The sequence below is a fragment of the Eulemur rufifrons genome, chromosome 1 (assembly GCF_041146395.1).
Source record: "Eulemur rufifrons isolate Redbay chromosome 1, OSU_ERuf_1, whole genome shotgun sequence".
In the NCBI taxonomy this organism is placed as follows: Eukaryota; Metazoa; Chordata; class Mammalia; order Primates; family Lemuridae; genus Eulemur; species Eulemur rufifrons.
In genome coordinates this window covers 60728942-60750534 of record NC_090983.1, presented here as the reverse complement: position 1 = coordinate 60750534, position 21593 = coordinate 60728942, and the positions used below count along the sequence as shown (strand labels likewise).

The 21593-nt window shown below is 34.7% G+C and overlaps 1 protein-coding gene across 4 annotated transcripts in view; it reads right to left on the bottom strand.

Annotated features, from left to right (window-relative positions):
- COBLL1 (cordon-bleu WH2 repeat protein like 1) overlaps window positions 1-21593 on the bottom strand; it is a 129818-nt gene that overhangs the window by 11155 nt on the left and 97070 nt on the right. For 2 of the 4 annotated variants that reach the window (XM_069494879.1, XM_069494810.1), the window contains 7 exons: window positions 21081-21178; window positions 20738-20974; window positions 8150-8303; window positions 7626-7700; window positions 5940-6059; window positions 4104-4338; window positions 2995-3089 (listed from right to left, as the gene is read on the bottom strand). In XM_069494879.1, coding sequence (XP_069350980.1) covers window positions 2995-3089; window positions 4104-4338; window positions 5940-6059; window positions 7626-7700; window positions 8150-8303; window positions 20738-20974; window positions 21081-21178 — 1014 coding nt within the window. Of the gene's footprint in view, window positions 1-1381; window positions 1385-2994; window positions 3090-4103; window positions 4339-5939; window positions 6060-7625; window positions 7701-8149; window positions 8304-20737; window positions 20975-21080; window positions 21179-21593 lie in introns of all 4 variants that reach the window. The other 2 variants (XM_069494739.1, XM_069494660.1) reach the window with 2 other exon arrangements.

Genomic DNA, 21593 nt, shown 5'->3' with positions numbered 1-21593 from the left:
TATAACATTAAAGGGGAAAAGAATCCCAGCAAAGGTTGTCAGTTTTCATTAAAGCATATAACAGAAAACATTACCTTTAAGATTTGAAGTAAAAACAATCTAAGTTGATTGTTTTGTTAATTAAGTGTCCTTGCTAAAGACTTTAAGAGAACTCTATTTTCAGTCATAACATGAGTGATTTTAACTACATAAAAACAGTCATGTTGGTTTGGATTTTTCTCTGTGGGAAAAAGATATCCTTGTTCTAGAGTCACAAAGTAGAGAAAGCAACCTCGTTCTCTTCTGTACTACTTTTCCTCTTGATTCTAATTCAGACCTCCTGAAAATGAAAATCCCTTGCCAGTATCTAGGTTAACAAAGCAACAGCTTCTAGTCAACAACATGTTGGCACAGCACTGGCATGAGGCATACGGCAGGAAACACAGGCTCATGAGTCTGCACCATGTGCCTCATACTGAACTAATCATTTATGTGCTGTGCTCCTCTATTCAAATGTCCTGAAGAATCATGCCTCCTGCATGACCACTACCCTTATCTTCAAAACCTTAGTGACCTTTTCAGATATGGTAGTAGTTTGCACAACACAAGAGAAATGTGGACCTTGGATGTCAAATCATGAAAGGATGTCAAGTATTTCTCTGTAGTTTTATCATCAACCACAATTGCCTATAAGAAGATAAGATCAATGCACTGCCTAAAATGTAATGAACTATGTAATACAGTTCCTGTTAAAAAAAAGACAAAGATATGCATGCATACCAAAAAAAAAAAATCATGTTGTCAGGGAAATTTGTATATGAACAATTGTTTAAAATACCTTCACACTTTTAAACTCTGCCTAATTGTACACATTTTTGGTCATAGCAGTTAATATTCTATATTATGTTGTAAGATTCATTAAATATAAAATTTAAAAATGGAATTCATTTTTACTCTTTCCTGATTATCAGAATACGTATCTTTGGTGACTTCTTTTGTCAATGAGCAATAATTATTGACTTTCGTGATTTATAAAATTAAGGACACTTCTGATTAGCAATCATAGAAGTAGTACACTCTGCCTCTTAATTTACTTGGTTCATAAGTACTTTTTAATATTTATATGAAAAGCACTACTCTGAACCCTGTTATGAGCATAAAATAATTTAATTAATGGTCCCTGGCAGCAGGAAATGAGCCTAAATGTATTTCCTTCTCTCTTGCTTATTTCTTATTTTTCACTAAATATAGGTATTTCCCAGTTTACACAATAGAAACACTTCCCAAAAGAAAGCATATCAATGCAAAAATATATTTTAAAATAAATCCCCTATAATGAACCCTAATTTATTGGTTTTAGAACTCTACATTTCTTTTTTTTTGAATTTTTGGTGGGTTACACCTACTTTACCATTGTCTAACTCTGAATGTCTCATCAACATTTCACAATTATTCCCAATGACTATCAGGCATGGACACTTAGAATCCATCCTCATACATATCTGACAATGATACATATCTGACAAGCGTCTGTGAATGGTGAGGCCATTTTCCAAGGATGGCCAGTAGAGGGAGAAGGTAGCTTTTGTATTATCCCACCCCCTCCTACTCAAAACTGACACATTAGCCACCTTATGAAAGGATGACATAGATTAAGTGTAGGTGATTTAGATTTAGTGATTTAGATAAGGGTAGGCAAAAAAGAAAACAGAATAAAACTAATTTAAGAATAATAGGAATTATTTATTTTAAAAAACACCTACAGTTGACAAAGGTCATGGCAATTCCTGTACAAATTAAAATATTACATAAATGTACTTGTGACTCTAACCTGATGTCAAAATCTTAGAGAAAAATGACTCAATTTCACTATTTTAATGAGAAGGGAGCAGCTTTTAAATCATGATTTCTCAATAGGAAATCAATAAATCATGATTTCTGTGATGCTACTGCCATAATAGTATGCTGTGAAAAACTGAAACAAAGAGGAAAAGGATGGGGAAATTACTTCTAGACCTTCTCAGTATGGTATCTCACAGTGGTATTGAATGTGTGGGAAAATGAATCAGAGGCATACACAGTCAAGTTAACACACACATATCATACATCTAAAATTATATATATATAACATTGGAATTATCCATGTCTTATCCAAATATATTATATTCCTATGTTTTCTAGGAATCTTAACCTAGTATTTTATATTAACATAGTAGATTGGACTATGAGAATTCATAAACCATTTGCTTCTTATCCTCTTAAAATATCACTATGTATTCCTTGAATTTTCTATTTGTGTAGAATTGTTTTTCTAAAATTCCATCCTAGGTAAATATTTTAAGAGTATCTCAGTATTCTTCTAGGTGCCATGAGGAATTAAAAAAAAGTATTAAAATTTCTCTGATCCAAGGCTGTCCAATTCAGTTGAGGAGTCAGGAATACAGAATTACATGGCTTCTAATAATCGAGTAAAAAAAAAAATAAATGAGATGTTAGGATTTGAATAGAAACTGAATAGGGAAAGCAGATGGAAAATTGTTTTCCATGCGAAGACAACATGAATATAGGTCTAATGGTACAACTGAACAAATTATATCATGAGATATATGGACTAGGGAATTAGATAGAAAAAAGAGAAATAGACCACAAATAGATAAATAGAGGATATATCTTTAAGATCCAAAATCTAAATTAGATAATCTCTAAGATACAATAAAAACAAAAGTACTACACAAAGTAGAGCACACTTTAGAGCAATACTGACTGAGTTTAAATCCTAGGTCCAGCAGTTACTAGTTGTGGGACCTCAGCTGAATTACTTAATATTTCTCCAGTGCAATCCTCTGTAAATGGGAACTAAAAATAACAGTACCCATAATACCCATAAATGAGATAGGTATTAAGTGAAATCAACATATGAGATTAAATGACTTAATACATATGAAGTACTAAGAATCGTCCATGTCACATAATAGTATTATGAAAGTGTTGGGTGTTAGTGTTTATATAACTCACCATTCTCTTCGTTTGGGCCCAAAGACTTCGAGCTTCTTATACTATCAACTACCAACTCTTCATTGCTTGTATCACATATTCTGCTGTGTGGTCCTCTGAAAGATTTGATACTGTATATTATATGTTGATACTATTCAAACACACACACACACACACACACACACACACACACAAAGAAATCAGGCAATAATTTCCAAAGACAGATGGACTAAAATAATCATCTTCTTCTGCCAAATACAGGAAATTTAATAGCAAAGAAAAAATACAACTGAGAGAAATGCTGCTATGAAACATTAGCTTTCATATGGTGGTCCAATTACAAAGAAAAATATAAGAAGCCTCGTAACATGGACACCTTCCCAAAAGTGTCTTTATTTTGTTATTACCAGTTATTTGTCTTTTAAAGAAAAAGGAAATAAATGAAACATTTTAGCTTTACATCTGGCAAGATCAACTGTATAAATCAGAATGTGGATGGCCCTCACTGATTTTGTGGTGACAGAATAATCTGGAGACAATCCAATGCAAATTATAGTAAACCTCTGATGAAGATAGTTTATTTTGCTTGGTTGATTTCATCTTTATTCATGGTGTTACATTTCAAACATAATATATGTGGACTAGACTATAGCTTTCCATTCCCAGTGTCAAGTGGAAAGTTGATCACATCATAAGGTTGACTGCAAAATAATATTCGTGATTTAACATCACACTTTAACATACAGAATTGTTTTCATATACCATGGAAATCCTTCAGGAGTATTTGGTAAAAACTGAAAATTAAATTTAGGTCACATAGGTAATAGGCAAAACACACACACACAAACTTTGAGTCATACAAATTAACTATGTTATGGTTTATCTGTACAGGGACAGAACTGTCGAATTTGATTTGATTTTGATTTTGATTTGAATTTGATTTTCTTTGAACATAATTATGTGAAATTAGATGCTTTATTAACAAACATTTTTATCATGATGGTAAAAGGGATAGAGTATAAACCAAAGGGCCGACTATATTTGTGTTTAAAATATAAGATCTATATTTCAGAGGACTAGCATTAATTACACAAACCGCCACCAACACCTCTGGCACACACACTACTTACTGTCCATCTGTGCTTCTAGTTGTGTGTTTTTCTTCCTTGGAGTTTTGCGAGGACTTTCCATTCTCATTGCCAAGGGCTGAGTCAGGATCATTTTTCAATGCATTTATTTTATCAGTAGATACAAAAGGAATATCTTGTGACTTCAGAGAAATATTTTCAGCCTCATCTTTAGGCACTTCACTCAGTTCTTCCTTTTCATCTATCTCCTCAAGGCTATAATCAGAGTTTATTCTAGCTACAAAGAAATGCAGATATAATCCTAAATATTAATTTACCTCATTCATCATATGCAATCTTGGCAAGGAAAAATTTTTAAAATAATAATTAGCTGGACTCTTTTAAATAAACTTTCAAAAGACATTTTGTAAGCCAACAACATTTTACTTGTGAAGTTACTAAAGCTTAAAATTTCATTAAGATTTTCTGAATACCTGATAGATTTTTTCCTAGGGATCATCAAAATAGGAAAAATTGCCTGACAAATACTATTCTTTGTTAAAAGAGAATAGTATTAAGTTAAATCTATGAAATTTGTATTAAATTAAATCTATTCCAGTGCACTACTTTTTCTTCTTACTCATTCAAAAAAATGCTGTGTCAAACACTATTGCAGTTGCTGCCAGGGTTGTGGGGTTTTTTTTTTTTTTTTTTTTTTCATCTTTTAAAATGAGGTACAATTTACATTCAGTAAAATTCAGCATTTTTGGAACATAGTTCTTTGAGTTTTGACAGACATATATAGTTTTGTGACCACCACCACAATCAAGATATAGAAGAATTCCATCAACCGCCTAAATTCCTCCACACTTCTTGGCAATCAATCCCTGCTACTAACCCTAGCCTCTGGCAATCATTATCCCTACAGCTTTGCCTTTGCAAGAATGTCCTATGAGTGAAATCATACACCCTCTAGCCATTTGAGTCTAGCTTCTTCATTTAACATAACACACTCAAGATTAAGTAATGCTGTTGCATGGATCAGTTATTCACTCCTTTTTATGGCTAGGTTAGTAGTATTTCAATACATGGAAAAACCAGTTTGTTTACCTGTTCCCTCAGTTTAGGAACATTTGTATTGTTTCCAAATTTTGGCAATTATGAATAAAAACTCTACGATGACTCATGGGCAGGCTTTGTGTGTGCGAGGGCTTTCTTTTGCTTGAGAAAATACCTGGGAGTCGGACTATTGGGTCATATAAAAAATAAATGTTTAAATTTTATTAAAAAAACAAAAACTTCCAAATTGTTTTCCAAAGTGGCCATATAATTTTGCATTCCCACAAGCAACGTATGATAGTATACTAATTTTAAACAACTGTTTTGAGGTGATAAAGCACTCTTTCTGAGTCAATGAAAAATTGGGCAAAATTTTGATCAAATTCAAGTATTACCTAAATATAAAGCTTTGTCATTTTATAATTCCAATAATTTTAAAATAAAAATATTAAAAATACTACTATATAAAATAAGCCATGCATAGATAAGAAAGTAGTAGTTCAATAAAGAATATATATGTTCTTTTATATATTATATATAGTTATAAATCAAAAATAATAAAGATCAGTTTCCCCAAAAAAGCAGAAAACCAAATAGAAGAGAAGCTGAAATTCTTCAGAACCTCTGATTTTATTAATGTCACACTGTGTCATAGTCATCCATATGGTTGGGGAAAATAGCAAACTCCAAACATGAATAAAATTTCAAGTGAAAAGGCTAAACTCCTATTTCTTTATGAAACATTTGTACACAAGTGTTTAAATCAGTAACCAAATCAATACTTGATGACATCTTAATCTGCATGACACAAAGCACCAGCCAAGAAAGTCAACCACCTACATGTCAGTGATGCTACTGCTGCCTCAGGTGCTCCAGGGCACTCGGAGAAAGAGGTTTCCTCCATCAGTTTGGGGGCAGTGCACTCTTCATGACTGAGGAGCCCGGGACCAAGGGAGGCTTCTGTGGCAAAAAAGTAGAATCTGTGGAAATGGCACTTAAACAACAGAGTTAAGGCCAGAAGAGAGCAAGAAGAACTTTGGAAGAAAATCAGACTTGTTAGCTCACAATTATCCATGCATTAAACAAGAGGAGGTAATATGGAAAAAAGAAGGGAAACAGATATCAAGCACAGTTTGAACAGTATGAACACCTTTTCCTAATACTTCAGAATCTTCTAATTTCACTACACAGTTGTAGTTGTTAACATTATTCAGTAAATTTCCTTTGTGGAACAAAATGGTGTCATTGATATTCTGTGTAAGAGCTGAGAAAAATCATTACTAGTTATCTAACAGTAATATTCTAAGTCATAGAAGAGGGAAGAATTATACATATATGTTAAAATTCCAAATCCCTAAATATCACTTGAAGATGAAAGATTCAAAGAGCGTTTGAGTGCTCCTAAATATTTCCTGTATTTGTGAATATTAATTATCAAAATTAGGTAGAGTTATATTAAGCAATTTTCATACTTATCAAGTTATCCCATGTGAAAGTACTAGCATAATCATATTCTATTTTGGTATGATATTATTAGTGTATCACATTCATTTATATCTCACATTAACTCTAAAGATTAAGAAATTTTATACTTATAAAAGCTTCTAAATAGTTTGAAAATATTGGCAACAGTATTAGCTTGCATTATTTTATTTTTGCTGGAATTTCATTTGTTTGGGGAGAATCCACAATGAGAGCCAGATACTACAATAGAAAATATTTTCATGGTAACAAATTTTTATCATTAAGAGAAGGATAGGCCGGGCGTGGTGGCTCACACCTGTAATCCTAGCACTCTGGGAGGCCAAGGCCGGTGGATCACTCGAGGTCAGGAGTTCGAGACCAGCGTGAGCAAGAGAGAGACTCCGTCTCTACTAAAAACAGAAAGAAATTATCTGGCCAACTAAAAATATATATAGAAAAAATTAGCTGGGCATGGTGGCGCATGCCTGTAGTCCCATCTAGTTGGGAGGCTGAGGTAGTAGGATGGCTTGAGCCAGGAGTTTGAGGTTGCTGTGAGCTAGGCTGACGCCACGGCACTCACTCTAGCCCGGACAACAAAGCGAGACTCTGTCTCAAAAAAAAAAAAGAGAGAGAGAGAGGAGGATAGTTCGTATGTTGAATTCATATCTGGAATAGTTGCGTAAAGAAATTGTGCTTGCACCTTCATGTAAGTTTTCTTCTGCATACACCAAGATACATTCCTAACTATAATGTGTCATTACTCTTGGGAAGAAGGTTAATAAATGTTAACCTGACATTGCATAAGGAAAAACAGGAGACCAAATAGGGAAAGTACTCAAGGTATAACTCCAGAACTGAAATTTTGACCTCTGCCAGTTTCATACTCTAATCCTGGTAGGGAGGGAGGGAGGAGAGAATTCATTTCATGGTATAAATTTTGGGAAATGAGGCCAAAGAATTTGTATTTCTTTCATATTCAGAGCATTACAAGTATATTCATTTCTCAATTGTCAGGAAGGTTCATTTTCAGTAATAACAGAGTGTGGAGTAAAGGTGTCATACCTGGGCTGGATAGCCCCTCAGGAGAGTTTGCTTCTGAAACACTGTCTGGAGGGATTCCATCGACTGACTGTAAGACTAAAAAAAAGAAGCAACACAATATAAAGTCACTCTGAAAAATGAAGCAATTACTTAACAGTTTAACTTATTTTTATACAGTTCAGAAGGAAATGAGCCCTAACCTTGCTAGAAGCCATTTTATATAATACTATCCAGCTGTGAAACAACTTAAATCCACATGGATTCCCTTTCCTACAGGTAGTCAATCCTGAAATGGCAGGATCTTCCTGAATAAATTCATGAATTATACTATGCTTATTTTAGGATAATGGAGCTGTACAGTTTTATCATTTTGTTATGTTGCAGATTTTTAAAAGGCATCTAAGTGAGACTAAGGAATTATTTTTAAAGCCTAGATATTATTATCATCACAAAATTAAAGACAGAACTTATAACCTATATCATTTCTACTGTCTGTATTACACAAAAACACAACACAAATTTATTAACGGGAAAAGTAGCATTACCAGTCCCTTCGCTGTCTTTATCACTTTGATGCAGGGGTAATTTGGAGGGTGGGGAAGGTGCTTTCCGCTTTGTCCTTCTCAGAGACGAGTTCCCTCCGGATGAGCTCCTGAGCTGCAGTGAGCCTGTTCTCACTATGCCTGCTCCACAAGGACTCTACGGAAAACCAAGTGACCAAACACAACCCTATATTTAGAAATTAATAGCAAACTTGAGGAAGACACTGAACTTTATGTCAAACACATCATGTAGCAACATGGAACATCATAGTCCTTCACATTTACGGGGCATCTGCCACACGCAGAAGCTGGGCTATGGGATGGACATTTAAAGAAAAATAATACCGGCCCCGCTCAAGAAACAGGCTAGGATGGGAGACTGACATGCAAACAAACCAGCTGTAATGTAGAGGACTCATAAGTAATACAGTTAAAAACTAACTTTTTAAGAAAAATCTGGAGAAATTATTGGATATAAAGTATGGGAATGAAAAAGGGAAGATTATTTGCACATTAACAGCTGGCTTGATTAATCTCTTTCTTTTCAGCACCAGTGTATCAGTGAAAAACATTGCAAAAATCCATATGTCTACCCGAGGCAAGGACCTTTGAGAGGTCCCCGACCACAAACAGCTACTGCTCACACTCACAGCACGTGACTATCAGCAGACCCTAAGACAGCCCTGCCTCAGCAGGCTGGACGGTGCCTCCTGCCAATTGTCACGTCATCTTTGCTCTTTCTCTTTACAACAAAACGAATTAAAACTGTTGTTCAAAGTTTGTGTCTCCAGTTTCTTTTTTCCACTTGAACCCTTCCAATTAGATTTTTCTCAGCCCTTGACCCATTAACTATTCCTATCCACATCACCAACGACTTTGACCATAAATAAATCAGTGGTCCCTTCTCAGAACTCATGTATTTGACCTGTTAGCAACAGTAAACACAGTTGTCCAGCCTCCTAAAATGCTTTTTCTTCCATGGTATCACATTCCTTACTCTCCACAGATCAGTCCCCTCCAGCTCCTGTTTTCTATGTCTGCTCCTTTTTGTCTCTTGATAAATGTTGCCCTGGCTCAGTCCTTAGACATATTCTATTATATTTACTATCTCTGCTCATCTCTTGGTGATCTCATCTATCCTCTTATTTTTAAAGTATTATTTATATGCCAATGAATTCCAAACTTATATCTCTATCCTGGACCTCTGTTCTGATCTCCCCTTAATGTCTAAGGCCACTTCAATTTAGCATGTCTAAAACCGAGATCCTGACAATCCCTCTTTACCACTTTCTCCAAAATCCTGTTCTTCTCATAGTCATCCCTGTCTCAGGAAAGAGCATCTTTTCTCTCACACCCCACAATGAATCCACCCTTTTACGTTCTCCCTTAAAAGACATCCAGCAATCAGCTTGACTGCTACTACATAGTTTGAATCGTCATCAAGAAGCTTCTAATTGGACTCTCTGCTTCCACATTGCTTCTCTTTGATTCTTTTTCAACATAGCAGCAAAAGGATCCTGTTAAAATGTAAGTCAAATTAGGTCACATTGGTTAAACCCCACTAATGCTTTCCCTTATAAGGCCATCGATGTCGTGGCCCCTAGAGCTCCCTGACCACCTTCTTTGAGTATGGAGTGGCTCACTCTGCACCAGCCACACTGGCCTTTTTGTTGCTCCTCAAAAGTAGCAGGAGAGCTCCCACCTCAGGGCAGTTGTCCTTGCTGCTGCTCCCTGTGCCTGGAATGCTCCTTCTTTTGATAACTCAATGTCTTATTCCCTGATCTTCTTCAGGTCATTTCTCAAAGGCCACTTTTTCAATGAACTTGTCCCTGACTACCAACACTTCCTATCTGCCTTCCTAGCTTTATTTTTTATGATCAGCATTTAACAGCTCTCGAACATACTATGTAGTTGACTTACGTGCCTTGCTTATTGTCTGCTTCCACTAGGGTTGACTATAAGGGCAGGGATGTTTTTCACTTCGTATTTTACTCACTGCTGTATCTCCAGAACAATGTCTGGCTCCCAGAAGTTTCTCAATACATACTCATTCAGTGAATGAAAAAAAATGGATGATATACTACACTTATATGTACTGATAATAGTGGGGGTGGGAGTCCTATTGGAACCAGTCACAGTAATGATTAACCTGAAAACTGAACAGTGGCCGGGTGCAGTGGCTCACGCCTGTAATCCTAGCACTCCGGGAGGCTGAGGCGGGAGGATTACTTGAGCTCAGGAGTGCGAGACCAGCCTGAACAAGAATGAGACCCCGTCTCTACTAAAAATAGAAAGAAATTAGCCAAACAACTAAAAATAGAAAAAATTAGCCGGGCATGGTGATGCATGCCTATAGTCCCCCCTACCCAGGAGGCTGAGGCAGGAGGATTGCTTGAGCCTAGGAGTTTGAGGTTGCTGTGAGCTAGCCTGACACCACGGCACTCTAGCCCGGGCAACAGAGTGAAACTGTCTAAAAAAAAAAAAAAAAAAACAACCAAAAAAAACTGAACAGTGCCCAGTGTTCAGGAACCTGTGCTTAGTCCACTGCATAAACATTCACTGTGTGTCTAAAAATCTTCACCTTTAAGTCAACCCAGGTCGCTTCATCACACCTTAAAGGACTTTAATAAAAGTTAAATATTTAACACTCGTTTGTCAGATCTTAGCAATGAATACAGGAATGTGTATTATGGTATATAAATTTGAAATATTTCATAAGCAAATTTAATGTGAAGGATTAAAGAACTATTTATAACTGTCTTCAGCTTTTACCAACAGGATACATTTCCTTTGGTCAGATTATGACATTTTTAAAAACAGGTTTCGATTAAATTATTTTTAAATCTAAAAGGTTTACAAAATGAGACAACAGAGAGGTTTCTACTTACTAAGGGAAACTGCTTTGGTTAATCATTAGAGATAGTCAATTATGTACTTTAGTTAGAGTCACTGATAAATCTGCCTGCCATTAATGAAAACCGCACCTCTAACAGGAATGTACATCACCGAATTTTATGGTCTGTGAAAAAGGAAATACTGTAAGGAGAAACAGAATACACTAATGAAAGTGGCAAGGTCAGGTTAAAAACCATGCCAAATAGCTAATCCCCTAGAATTCACACCCAGATCAGAATTCACTGATTCAAAATGGAACTAAATTTAGCTGAAGAAAATAGAATTAACTGGCATTCAATAGATTTGCTGAGTACTAGCTCTGTAGCAGTTATCAGATCACTTAATCATAGTTGAATTATAAGATATGGGTCATTGAAATAAATGTATCCTGGATAAGAATTAAATGGAAAAATACAAATAGAAAAATTTAAAAATTGAACTAAGAGACAGAAACAATACAGCCTAATTCCAATGATGGTTAAATGTTTCTAATAGAAGGTTTTGGGTTATTCTTTTTTTTTTTTTTTTTTAACAGACTCACTTAAAACATAGGTTTTGGGTTATTTCTAATATGATTTTCACATATGAGAAGGCTGGGGTTAGTGGAGAGAATCTAAGCAATCCCTTGAAATTGTCTTAAAATCCTTTTTCTTCCTTGCACTTCCCCCATCATGAAATCACATTTTTTTCCCTTACGGGACAGACTCACATCATACTTCTCCAACCTGGACATTCCCAGTTAGTACTATGAAATAGTATAAAATACCTTAGAATTGACATTAGGTTTATTCTAATTTACTATGAATTATGTTCCAGTGACTGAACTTTCCATATATCTGAGGGTCAAATTTTAAACTCTTAAATCTTGATGGAAGAGTTTTAAAATAATTTTATAGCTTAAACAAGTCAATTTTCTTAAATATCAATATTATACATATAATTATTATACTACAATGAATGTAATATAGATGTAATGAGATGATATATTGAATTTGCAAAATAGGCAAAGGTATCAAGGTCAGTTTTTTATCACAATAAAATCAGTTTTATGGTCGAGTTGATCAAAAAATTAGCACAATCTCATATGAAATACAAACAATACATATATTGATGAAGAAAAAAAGAAAAATCACTGTAAATTCCAACAAATATAGGTTATCTCATAGAGGTTTTGGTGTCCACTCTTAACATGTGTATCTTTTATACCTGCATATACACATGCTTGTGCACATGGGCATGCGCGCACACACACACACACACACACACACTTTGGCTTATTTTGGATAAAAGCACACAAGTCAATTTCTTTGTTATGATGGTTTTTTGAAAAATAAAATGCTATCTTTCGGTGGAGTGGGACAAGTTTATTTCTGATATCCTGAATCTCCTTCCTTTGGGTGGCATATCCTCCCCAATCTTGAAAATCTAGGGCGTATATATTCTATTTTCTTATTCTCTATATAAACTTGCTTTAAGGTTCTTCATTGATAGCACTGATAGCAATCTGTACTTTCATTTCATCGACTCTGAAACATTGAGATAGCATATAACCAAGTCTTATCAATGGTAACCTTTGCTTATAACTTTTTTTTAAAAGCCCAAAGATGGGGGCCTAGCTCAGAAGTAATCTTGGATTAGAAAAAGACAGGACGAACTAGGAGAGAGCATAGCCCATGATCAAGTTTAAAAGACAGGGAACAGTGGTAACCATGCTTCTCTGTGATCATAGTGTGGATAGAGAGAGAGGTTTCTAGGGACGGGGTAGGAGAATACAAAACATCTACAGGTTAACTGAGTTTAGGACCTCTACCAGAGGGAAGCTGCAATCAAGGGGAAAAACTAGGGCTAATCTCAGTTTCTCCAGAAAAGGAGTCAAGGCTGTATAGCAAGCATTATCCAAGTGACCCCATAAGCTTATTGCTGTAACTCCAGGAAAGAGACTTTCTTTCTCTCTTCCCTGGCTGCTGTTAACGCAGAGAAAAGCAAGTGTCTCCATGAGGTTGCAAATATCACAGAGGTAGAGAGACTAAGTAAACCTCATACTATGTGGACTGGTACAGGAAGTCTTCTAACACTGACTATTTTCAATGCTATTTTATTAACTCAGTATGCTATTTCAGAGAGATACAATGTTTTGTATACTAATACATAAGGAAGAGAAATCCACTTTAAATCCAAAAATGACCTACTGTTCTTCGAATAATATTTTTCTTTAAAGTTTAACAACTTTATAATGAGCATAGCTTTTTACTTTTAGGTCAGAGGTAAAACTGGCAGAAACCTAAAAAGTAATGGCTCAAAGGATTTTTGTGAGGATTAAATGAATAATGTTCTTAGAACCTTGTCCGGGACACTAATGAACATTATATAAGCATTCACCATTGCTTTTGTTGTTATGATTATGACTCTTTGAAAATCTGATGAAAACTACAATGACAAAATATGTATTATATCTGGGAAAGCCTTAAAAAGGGAAGCAGATTAAATATTATACTGTGCTAATACATTCCTCTACTGAATGAAACCAGTCATATTTTTGGAAGTACAGACAGCTGTATTCCATATATCAAACTGCAAATGCCATGGTAACCACTGTTCCTAAGCAATTGTAGAAATATGTGTGTGGTCCACTTTCTGTATAATAAATGTAAGTGGAAAGTGGAGGGGAAAATAAAATGTTACGTGATAACCTGGATAAAAGTCTAAAAAGAGGTGTATTTCTTAAAGATTACAAATACGTATGACAACAGAGAAGTACAACCTTAATTTTAATCCTACATATTTTACACAAAGTAAAATAAGAATATATACCTGTACATTTCATAAAATATATAGCTGTACATTTCATAAATATATGGTAATATATCATCTTATCTGCTTGTAAACCATGATATATATTAAAAGACAAAATTGAGTAAAAGGTGAATAATGTAAAATATTTTTTAAAAATGAAGTCAGTTATTTAAAAAACTAATACTCTGGGTATTAAATTTCACTTGCATAATACTAGATGGCAAAAAGTTTCAATTTCTCAATATCTGAGTGTTTGCAGAATGCAAAATGAGGCCAAAACAAATGTCCAACAAAGATCATTTCTTACTGTGTTTCCAGCTACAACTCAATATCCCAAACAAAATGATGTACCATGCTTGGAGCCAGGGGGAAAGCCGCTCATTGTATATACATAATTCCAAGCAGCAAAGCCACACCAAATGTGCCAAATGAAAAATTCTCCAAAAGATTCTATGAATTCTATAGGTCAAGATTACCCACAACTTCTTTTCAACTCTTCTTCTATTTCAAATGTAAAATAGGCTTAAGAGACTAATTTATCAATAACATCAGGACATCCTTTGGCCATTGGCTTTGTTAAATGTGCTCTTCATAGACACACACTTGATCAGCAAATATGGTGCACAAACTAGATTTCTGAACTTACTTTATCCCAGAATCCTAAGTAGCTTTCAATTTAGGTCAATGTCATTGCATTTCTGACTTCTTGTTTTACAAATGAAAATCTTATTGTAAATAACTATGTACATTTTATACAGCAATACATGTAATATGGCTCATGTAACTAACCGTATGAACTATTATATATCTTGTTCTACAAGTGGCATTTCAAATCTTTAGACAGAATCATATTCACAAAATGCTCAAAAAGTACCAATAAAAACTGCCAGAAAATTTCTAACAGGAAAGTTTTCTTTTCCAAAGGAACATTTTCATAGATGACAACATATTCACCATTATAGGGAAAATGGCATGAGCCTTAAAATCATGTGAAAGAGAGTAGTACAGAGAAATCTAGGGACACAAAAAGGGCACTGCAGTAGTGATAGTGAAATATGTATTCTTTATAATTTGTTTTTTAAATAGAGAAAATAATTTTAGACGCAGAAATATTCCAAGAAAGGTTAGGTTAAATTATTTTACTAACTTGGATCTTTATTGAATCCTCTTTGGAAATTGTACAATCAGTGGTCAAAATTAGCTCAGAAAAATCAATAGCCTTTTATGTGAATATTTTCAGCATAAGGTCCAAAATCACCATCCAAATACCTTAATTTGCCAGTATTGAGAAATGTCTTAGAGGAATGAGGCAAATAACTAAATGTAGACAGCCAAGAAGTATAAAATAGATTTGGTTGACAAAGTTCTTTCCAAGGTACAGATAGATTGACTTATCATTAAACTTTGACTAAAGCTAACATAGTATCAGTACCTACTTAACACCAAAATAAAAGCTCAAAATGAATAAAACTGCTAATTATAAATCACTTTGCCATGCATTATTATTTTCTGTCTCTTCACCCACGTGAAATAAGCATTTTCTATTTCTAATAGAATGTAACTATTTCTAGTATTTTCTTTCTGGTTTATTAGAGGATGCTTTGGGGGAAGAAATGGAAAAATCAGAATGCTGTAGTTCTGTTAAACAGCGCACCCTTGTGGTTTATTTTGCATTCCAAACAAAACTCATAGGATAAAAGTACATCCAAAATTTCTTCATATACTTAGAATTGATTTGGTCATATATTTCTTTCTTCCAGTTATGTCTTTCCCAACACGATGGTACTTTCAATCACTAAAGGTAGTGACTTTTTAAAATTTCAAATTCAAAACTAAATTGTTAAAACAGATGTGTTTATAGTAATAATGGCAATCTTTAATTTTAAATTTAAAGTAAGTAATAAAATAAGTAAAATTCACCCATAAATTCACATATTTTGCTGAATTTCCTGAATATCTGCATCAGGCTTTATAAACAATTTCAATTCAAAGGTCAATTATATTTATATGCATTATGTAATATATAGTATGTTTTACTTGTTGATCCTCAAGTTTTCAATATAACCTTACCAAAATTCTGGCTTTTCTGTAAAAGCTTAAGAAAAATATATCTAAAATCATGTGGTTTGATAAATAAAAAAATAAATATAAGCAATCTTTAAGTTATCCAAGTACTTCTGAAAATTAACCAGATGTACAAATGAAATACAAAAATTTTGTGACAAAAGTATGACAGACATTCTTATTATATATACTGTATGTATCTGGCTACGTGAAAGCCAGGTAACTACTGGAAGAATTGATAATAGTTACTTATCAATTCTCTTGAACACTTACTAGGTTACAGAATTTTGCTGGAAAACATAATTCATGCCCTATGAGTGAGGAGATGAAAAATGTAAAATTTAATAATGCTACAAGCTTTAAACAACAATAATATAACCTTAATGTTTACCTTTAGAGGATGAGGCAAGTAAATGTTATATCCACCAATGTAATTTATGCAACCGTTGAAAAGGGGAAGCCTTTTACATACTGGTAAGTATATCCAAATTAAGTCATTCAGTACCAAAAAGTGAAGTATAATAGTACATGTAGCATATGACCACCTGGCAAAAAATATGTGGCGTGAATACTGGCTTAAACATGCATACATATCTCTGGAAAGATACACAGGAAACTTAACAGTGTTTGCCTCTGGGCAGAGAAGAGGCATTTTTACTACATCCTCCTTTTTATCTTTAGAATTATATATCATGTAATATACTACCTATACATTTATATAAATTAAAACAAAAAGGCACAAGAGAGACAAATTCAGAGAAAGTAAAGATTATTCTGTGCTGGCTGGAATCTTCAGAGAATTCTCCATGAAGCAGGTAAAAGAATGAGAATCATTTGAATGTGTAAGTAGGAATGAAGAAGATGGAGGTGGGCTCATTCCGTTTTGAAAAGACAGGAAGCAGGATTTTGCATGAACCATAATGAGTCAAATCTTCCGGTTATAGTTAGAAGTATCCTAAAAATGATGATGAATTAACTTTTAAAAGTAAAATTGTGATCGGTTTGTAGAGTATCTTGAAGGTCCAGAAAAATCACAGCCGGCTATCCAAAGTTTCTGAACTGGGAAGTGATAATTAAGAAATATGACAGCTTGCCACATTAAGAGTATTTTGAACACAAGTTAAGCACTGGTTCTCTGCTTACTCTCTGCCCTGGATTTTTCTAGGAATAACTTCAGCATAAGGAACAGAAGACATTATGAAGAGAGACTGAATGAAGGATTGGTATCTAATTAGAAGTGGAAACAAAAAAAGAAAAAACATCAAAGATGATCTTTAGCTTTTTAGTATGGGAGAGAAAAAAAGTTTGGTTTTAAATATGCTGATGTGTAGTAGTGACAAATCAATAAGCAATTCGAACTGAACTGGAAGAATATTGGGACTGGAATTACAAAGTTGATATATTAGTGTCCTAGGGCTGTCCACAATGACTGGGTGGCTTGAAACAACCGAAATTTATTCTTCCCCAGTTCTGAAGGCCAGAAGTCTCAATCAAGGTGTTGGCAGGGCCATGCTCCTTCTGAAAGCATTAGGGGGGAATCCTCCTTTATCTCTTCCAGCTTCTGCTGGCTCTTGGCATTCCTTGGCTATGACATAAAGTCGATCTCAGACTTCATCTTCACATGACCGTCCTCCTCTTTGTCTCTATGCCTGGGTGTCTCCTCTTCCTATAAGGACACCAGTCATTGGATTTGGACCCAACTTAGATCCAAGATGATCTCATCATCTCATCTCTAGATTCTTAACTTGAACACATCTGCAAAAACTTTATTTCTAAATAAGGTCACAATCACAGGTATTGGGGGGTTAGGACTAGGACATATCTTTTGGGGTAGGAGGACACTATTCAAACCACTTCAGTTGAGAACCATCAGTCCACAAAAAAGAATAGATGTCTTCTCTGAAAAAGTGCAGTAAATATATGCTAAGACCAAGGATTCAGTACCTTCAAGTTTAGAAAATGGGTAAAAGTAGTAGTGGCAAGGAAAAAAAAAAAAAAAAAAAAAAAAAAGAAGGGGATTGAGATACAAAAGGAATATCAAGACCAAGGAAGAGTGAAAACTCAAGACCAAGGGATGATTAATCACATCAAATATGGCCAAGATGTTAAGGAAATAAGTGCTGAGATGCCTAGGAAGGTATGAATTCACATATATGTGCATGCACACACACACACACACACACACACACACACGAACAGACCCACAGTTTAATCATTAAGAATTTTTGTAATGAATAAATAAAAATGCTTCTTAAGCTTCTCTAGGGAAAAACAAATAATTCTGGATCCTACTGAACAATACATCAAAGAACTAACCAGATGTCCAGATCAAAAGAAAAAATAATTAGAAAATTGTATAAAGATGTGTAGTTTGCCAAAGGCAACATACTCTTAAAAAAAGATTACTTAACACAGGGGCACTGACTGGTCATAGAGCAGAGGGTGAGAAATCAAAAGAAATAGCTTTGGTGAGGTCACTGGTAGCACAGACCAGAATTTTAAGAAACAGACTATTAGAAAGACAACATAGACCTCTTGGGGATCTGAGCACAAAGGAAGTTTACTGGAAGAGATTGGATGGGGACAGCTGGTATAAAGATTTGTAAGCAGAGGCTAAGATTAATTTCTATATTAAAAAAAGATAGACTTTGGTAGCTACTTGAGAGTAGAATAATTTACACTCTTATGATGTAGTTTTATGGTAATTAAAAATATAAAAAAATCCTGGAAATGCCACTTTTTACTATGAAGAAATGTAAAGGGGCAACAAGTACAAAATGAAGTCTTAGGGACTCTGACTTGGTCCCTGCTTACCTTGCTTAGTTTCAATCTAGTTCTCGCTCATGCCACATTCCTAAATCTGTGAACAGGGTTCTTTTGCCTGACTAATGCTCTCCGCTACACAGTTTAAGACTGAACTTAAGAATCACCTCTTCTGTGAAGCTTCAGCCAACTACCAAGCAGTTACCCAGGAAAACTTTGTCAGTAAGTGATTTTATCACTTAAAAAAAATAATTATCCTCCTGATTGGTAAGATGAGATTTTATACCACAAACATTTGACATGAATCTTAATAAAAAGAAGACAGCTTAATAGATGATTTTCCAAATAACTACTGAGGTTAAGTATTTTAAAAAGTCATTTCAGGCCGGGCGCGGTGGCTCACGCCTGTAATCCTAGCACTCTAGGAGGCTGAGGTGGGCGGATCGTTTGAGCTCAGGAGTTCGAGACCAGCCTGAGCAAGAGCGAAACCCCATCTCTACTAAAAATAGAAAGAAATTATATGGACAGCTAAAAATATATATAGAAAAAATTAGCCGGGCATGGTGGTGCATGCCTGTAGTCCCAGCTACTCGGGAGGCTGAGGCAGGAGGATCGCTTGAGCTCAGGAGTTTGAGGTTGCTGTGAGCTAGGCTGACGCCACGGCACTCACTCTAGCCTGGGCAACAGAGAGAGACTCTGTCTCAAAAAAAACAAACAAACAAACAAAAAAAAAAAAAGTCATTTCTATATAGCATTTGAGTTGCTACTTACTTTCTAAAGAGACATGATTGTTCATAAATTATATTTAAAAACTAAGGTTAAATTTTTTTTTTTTTAAAGTTTAAGAAGCACAGAAATGCTTATTAGGTACTTGGGAAGAGTTAATTTACTTGAGCATTGAATTTACTAAGCTTCTAAGGTGAGGGAAATCCTTCAACTAGATACAAGAACACTTTCATCAGTTTCTCAAATATCTCAAAATAAAATTTGCTCGCAAAGTTACTTAGAACATTCTGCCTGGTTACAAGCAACAAGATATATGGTCTCGTGTTCAATTATATTTAACTAAAAATTCATTTATATTTCACATAAATAAAGCAAGGAATATATACATTGTTTAGTCCCAAGAAGTAGTTTGCAAATGGATCTCCACAAAATGGCTTACTTGGGAAAAATTTAGGATTAAAGGTGAGTAATAGTAAGAAATTTTGATGAAAAGGTACGCCTAGAATAGTGCTTTGAAGATAGGAGTAAAGTTAACTGTAATATATTCTATTAAAAAAATTTTCTTTTTCTTTTCTCACTATAGAGTATACAGGGACCAAGTAGAAACCAGGATTTCCCCTGGAGAATCTCAGAGTCAGGTCAAGAAGATATATGTAGTTAGAAACCCATGAACACAACACAAAGATTGTGTTGCTGTTTTTTTTTTTTTTTTAATTATTCAAAAATAAACACTATATTTTCACTTCTACTATATACATCAAGCAAGAACCCCTGGTTAGGTCTTAGTAAACCAAAATGTGAGGTTTATGGATAATTTACTTGCTTGAATATGAAAACTATTTAAAATTGACATTTATTGTTTACTGAATCGCAGAACTGTACATATATAGAGGACCTATTCCCAGTACCAATCTTATTAGTAGCTATTCATCTTATCACATATTAGTAACTGTAACTAATTACTAACTGTTACTAGGACTACTTAGTAGCCTATGTGGAAAAGACAAGTGAGGTAAGAGGAAAAATAGATGGTCACCTGCCTCATCCAGAAAATACCGTCAGAGAGAATGAAGAAGATGGAGTATTTGAGAGCACAATAGGGTGACTATAGTTAACAATAATGTATTGTGTCTTTTAAAATAACTAAAAGAGCGGAACTGGAATGTTCTTAACCCACAGAAATGATAAATGCTTGAGGTGATGGATATCCCAATTACCCTGACTTGGTCATCATGCATTGTGTGCCTGTATTGAAACATCACCCCATAAATACATACAACTATTATGTATTCATAACTAAAAATGAAATAAAATTTAAATGACAAGAACAAAAAGAAGGAAACTACGCACCTTATCTGTTTCATCCACACTCATGGATTTCACTACACAGGAAGCTGGCCTTTCCTGGATGTGTGCGAGGTCCTGGGGTACACTCTGAGACGCTGGCATTGGAGGCAACGGAGCCCGCCTCTTCTTGGGTGCATCCGACGGCAGAGTGTTTGAAACATATGGCTTAGAAACGGTATTGGACCTCGTAAAAGTCGGGCGGTGCTTATTTATTAGAGGGGTTGCAGGGGCACTTGCAGTCTAATAAAGAATTAAAGGCAAGATCTATATGTAATTTTAAGATAAAAAGCACCTATAATTTAAACCGAAAAGATTTGAAGAATCTTATAAAATGTTACATGCTTACTTGCTCCCGCTTTTTCTTACTGCGTTGAAAAAAGCTGAAAAACCCTTTAGTTTCTTTCTCCTTCATAATGTCTAGGTTTGGAGATATTTGGCAGGACTCTAAAATAGAAGAAAACATCTTACTTTTATACCTGGAGTTGAATGTTCATGTCCAAGATTTTCTTCTCTTACTTTCCATTTTAAAATTTAATGATGAAAGCTCCTAAATATAGTCTATGAACCAGTCACTCTGCTATGTACCTTATATCCTATTAAATTCTTAAAGCAACAAGCAAATATGCTTCCTATGTCACAGCAGAGGAAGCTGAAGCTTAAAGAAACTAAGATCAGGGCCAATAATGAGGAAGTGACAGAGGTAGGACATACACTCTGTGAGTCAGTCTGTATTCTACACATAATAATCAACATTTTACAAGTAGAAAATACACTTCAAATTAAATGAGACATGACATTGCTATCATACTGTTTGTCCCTTTGTTGACAATTTTGTCTGATAGCTAAACTACCATGAAAT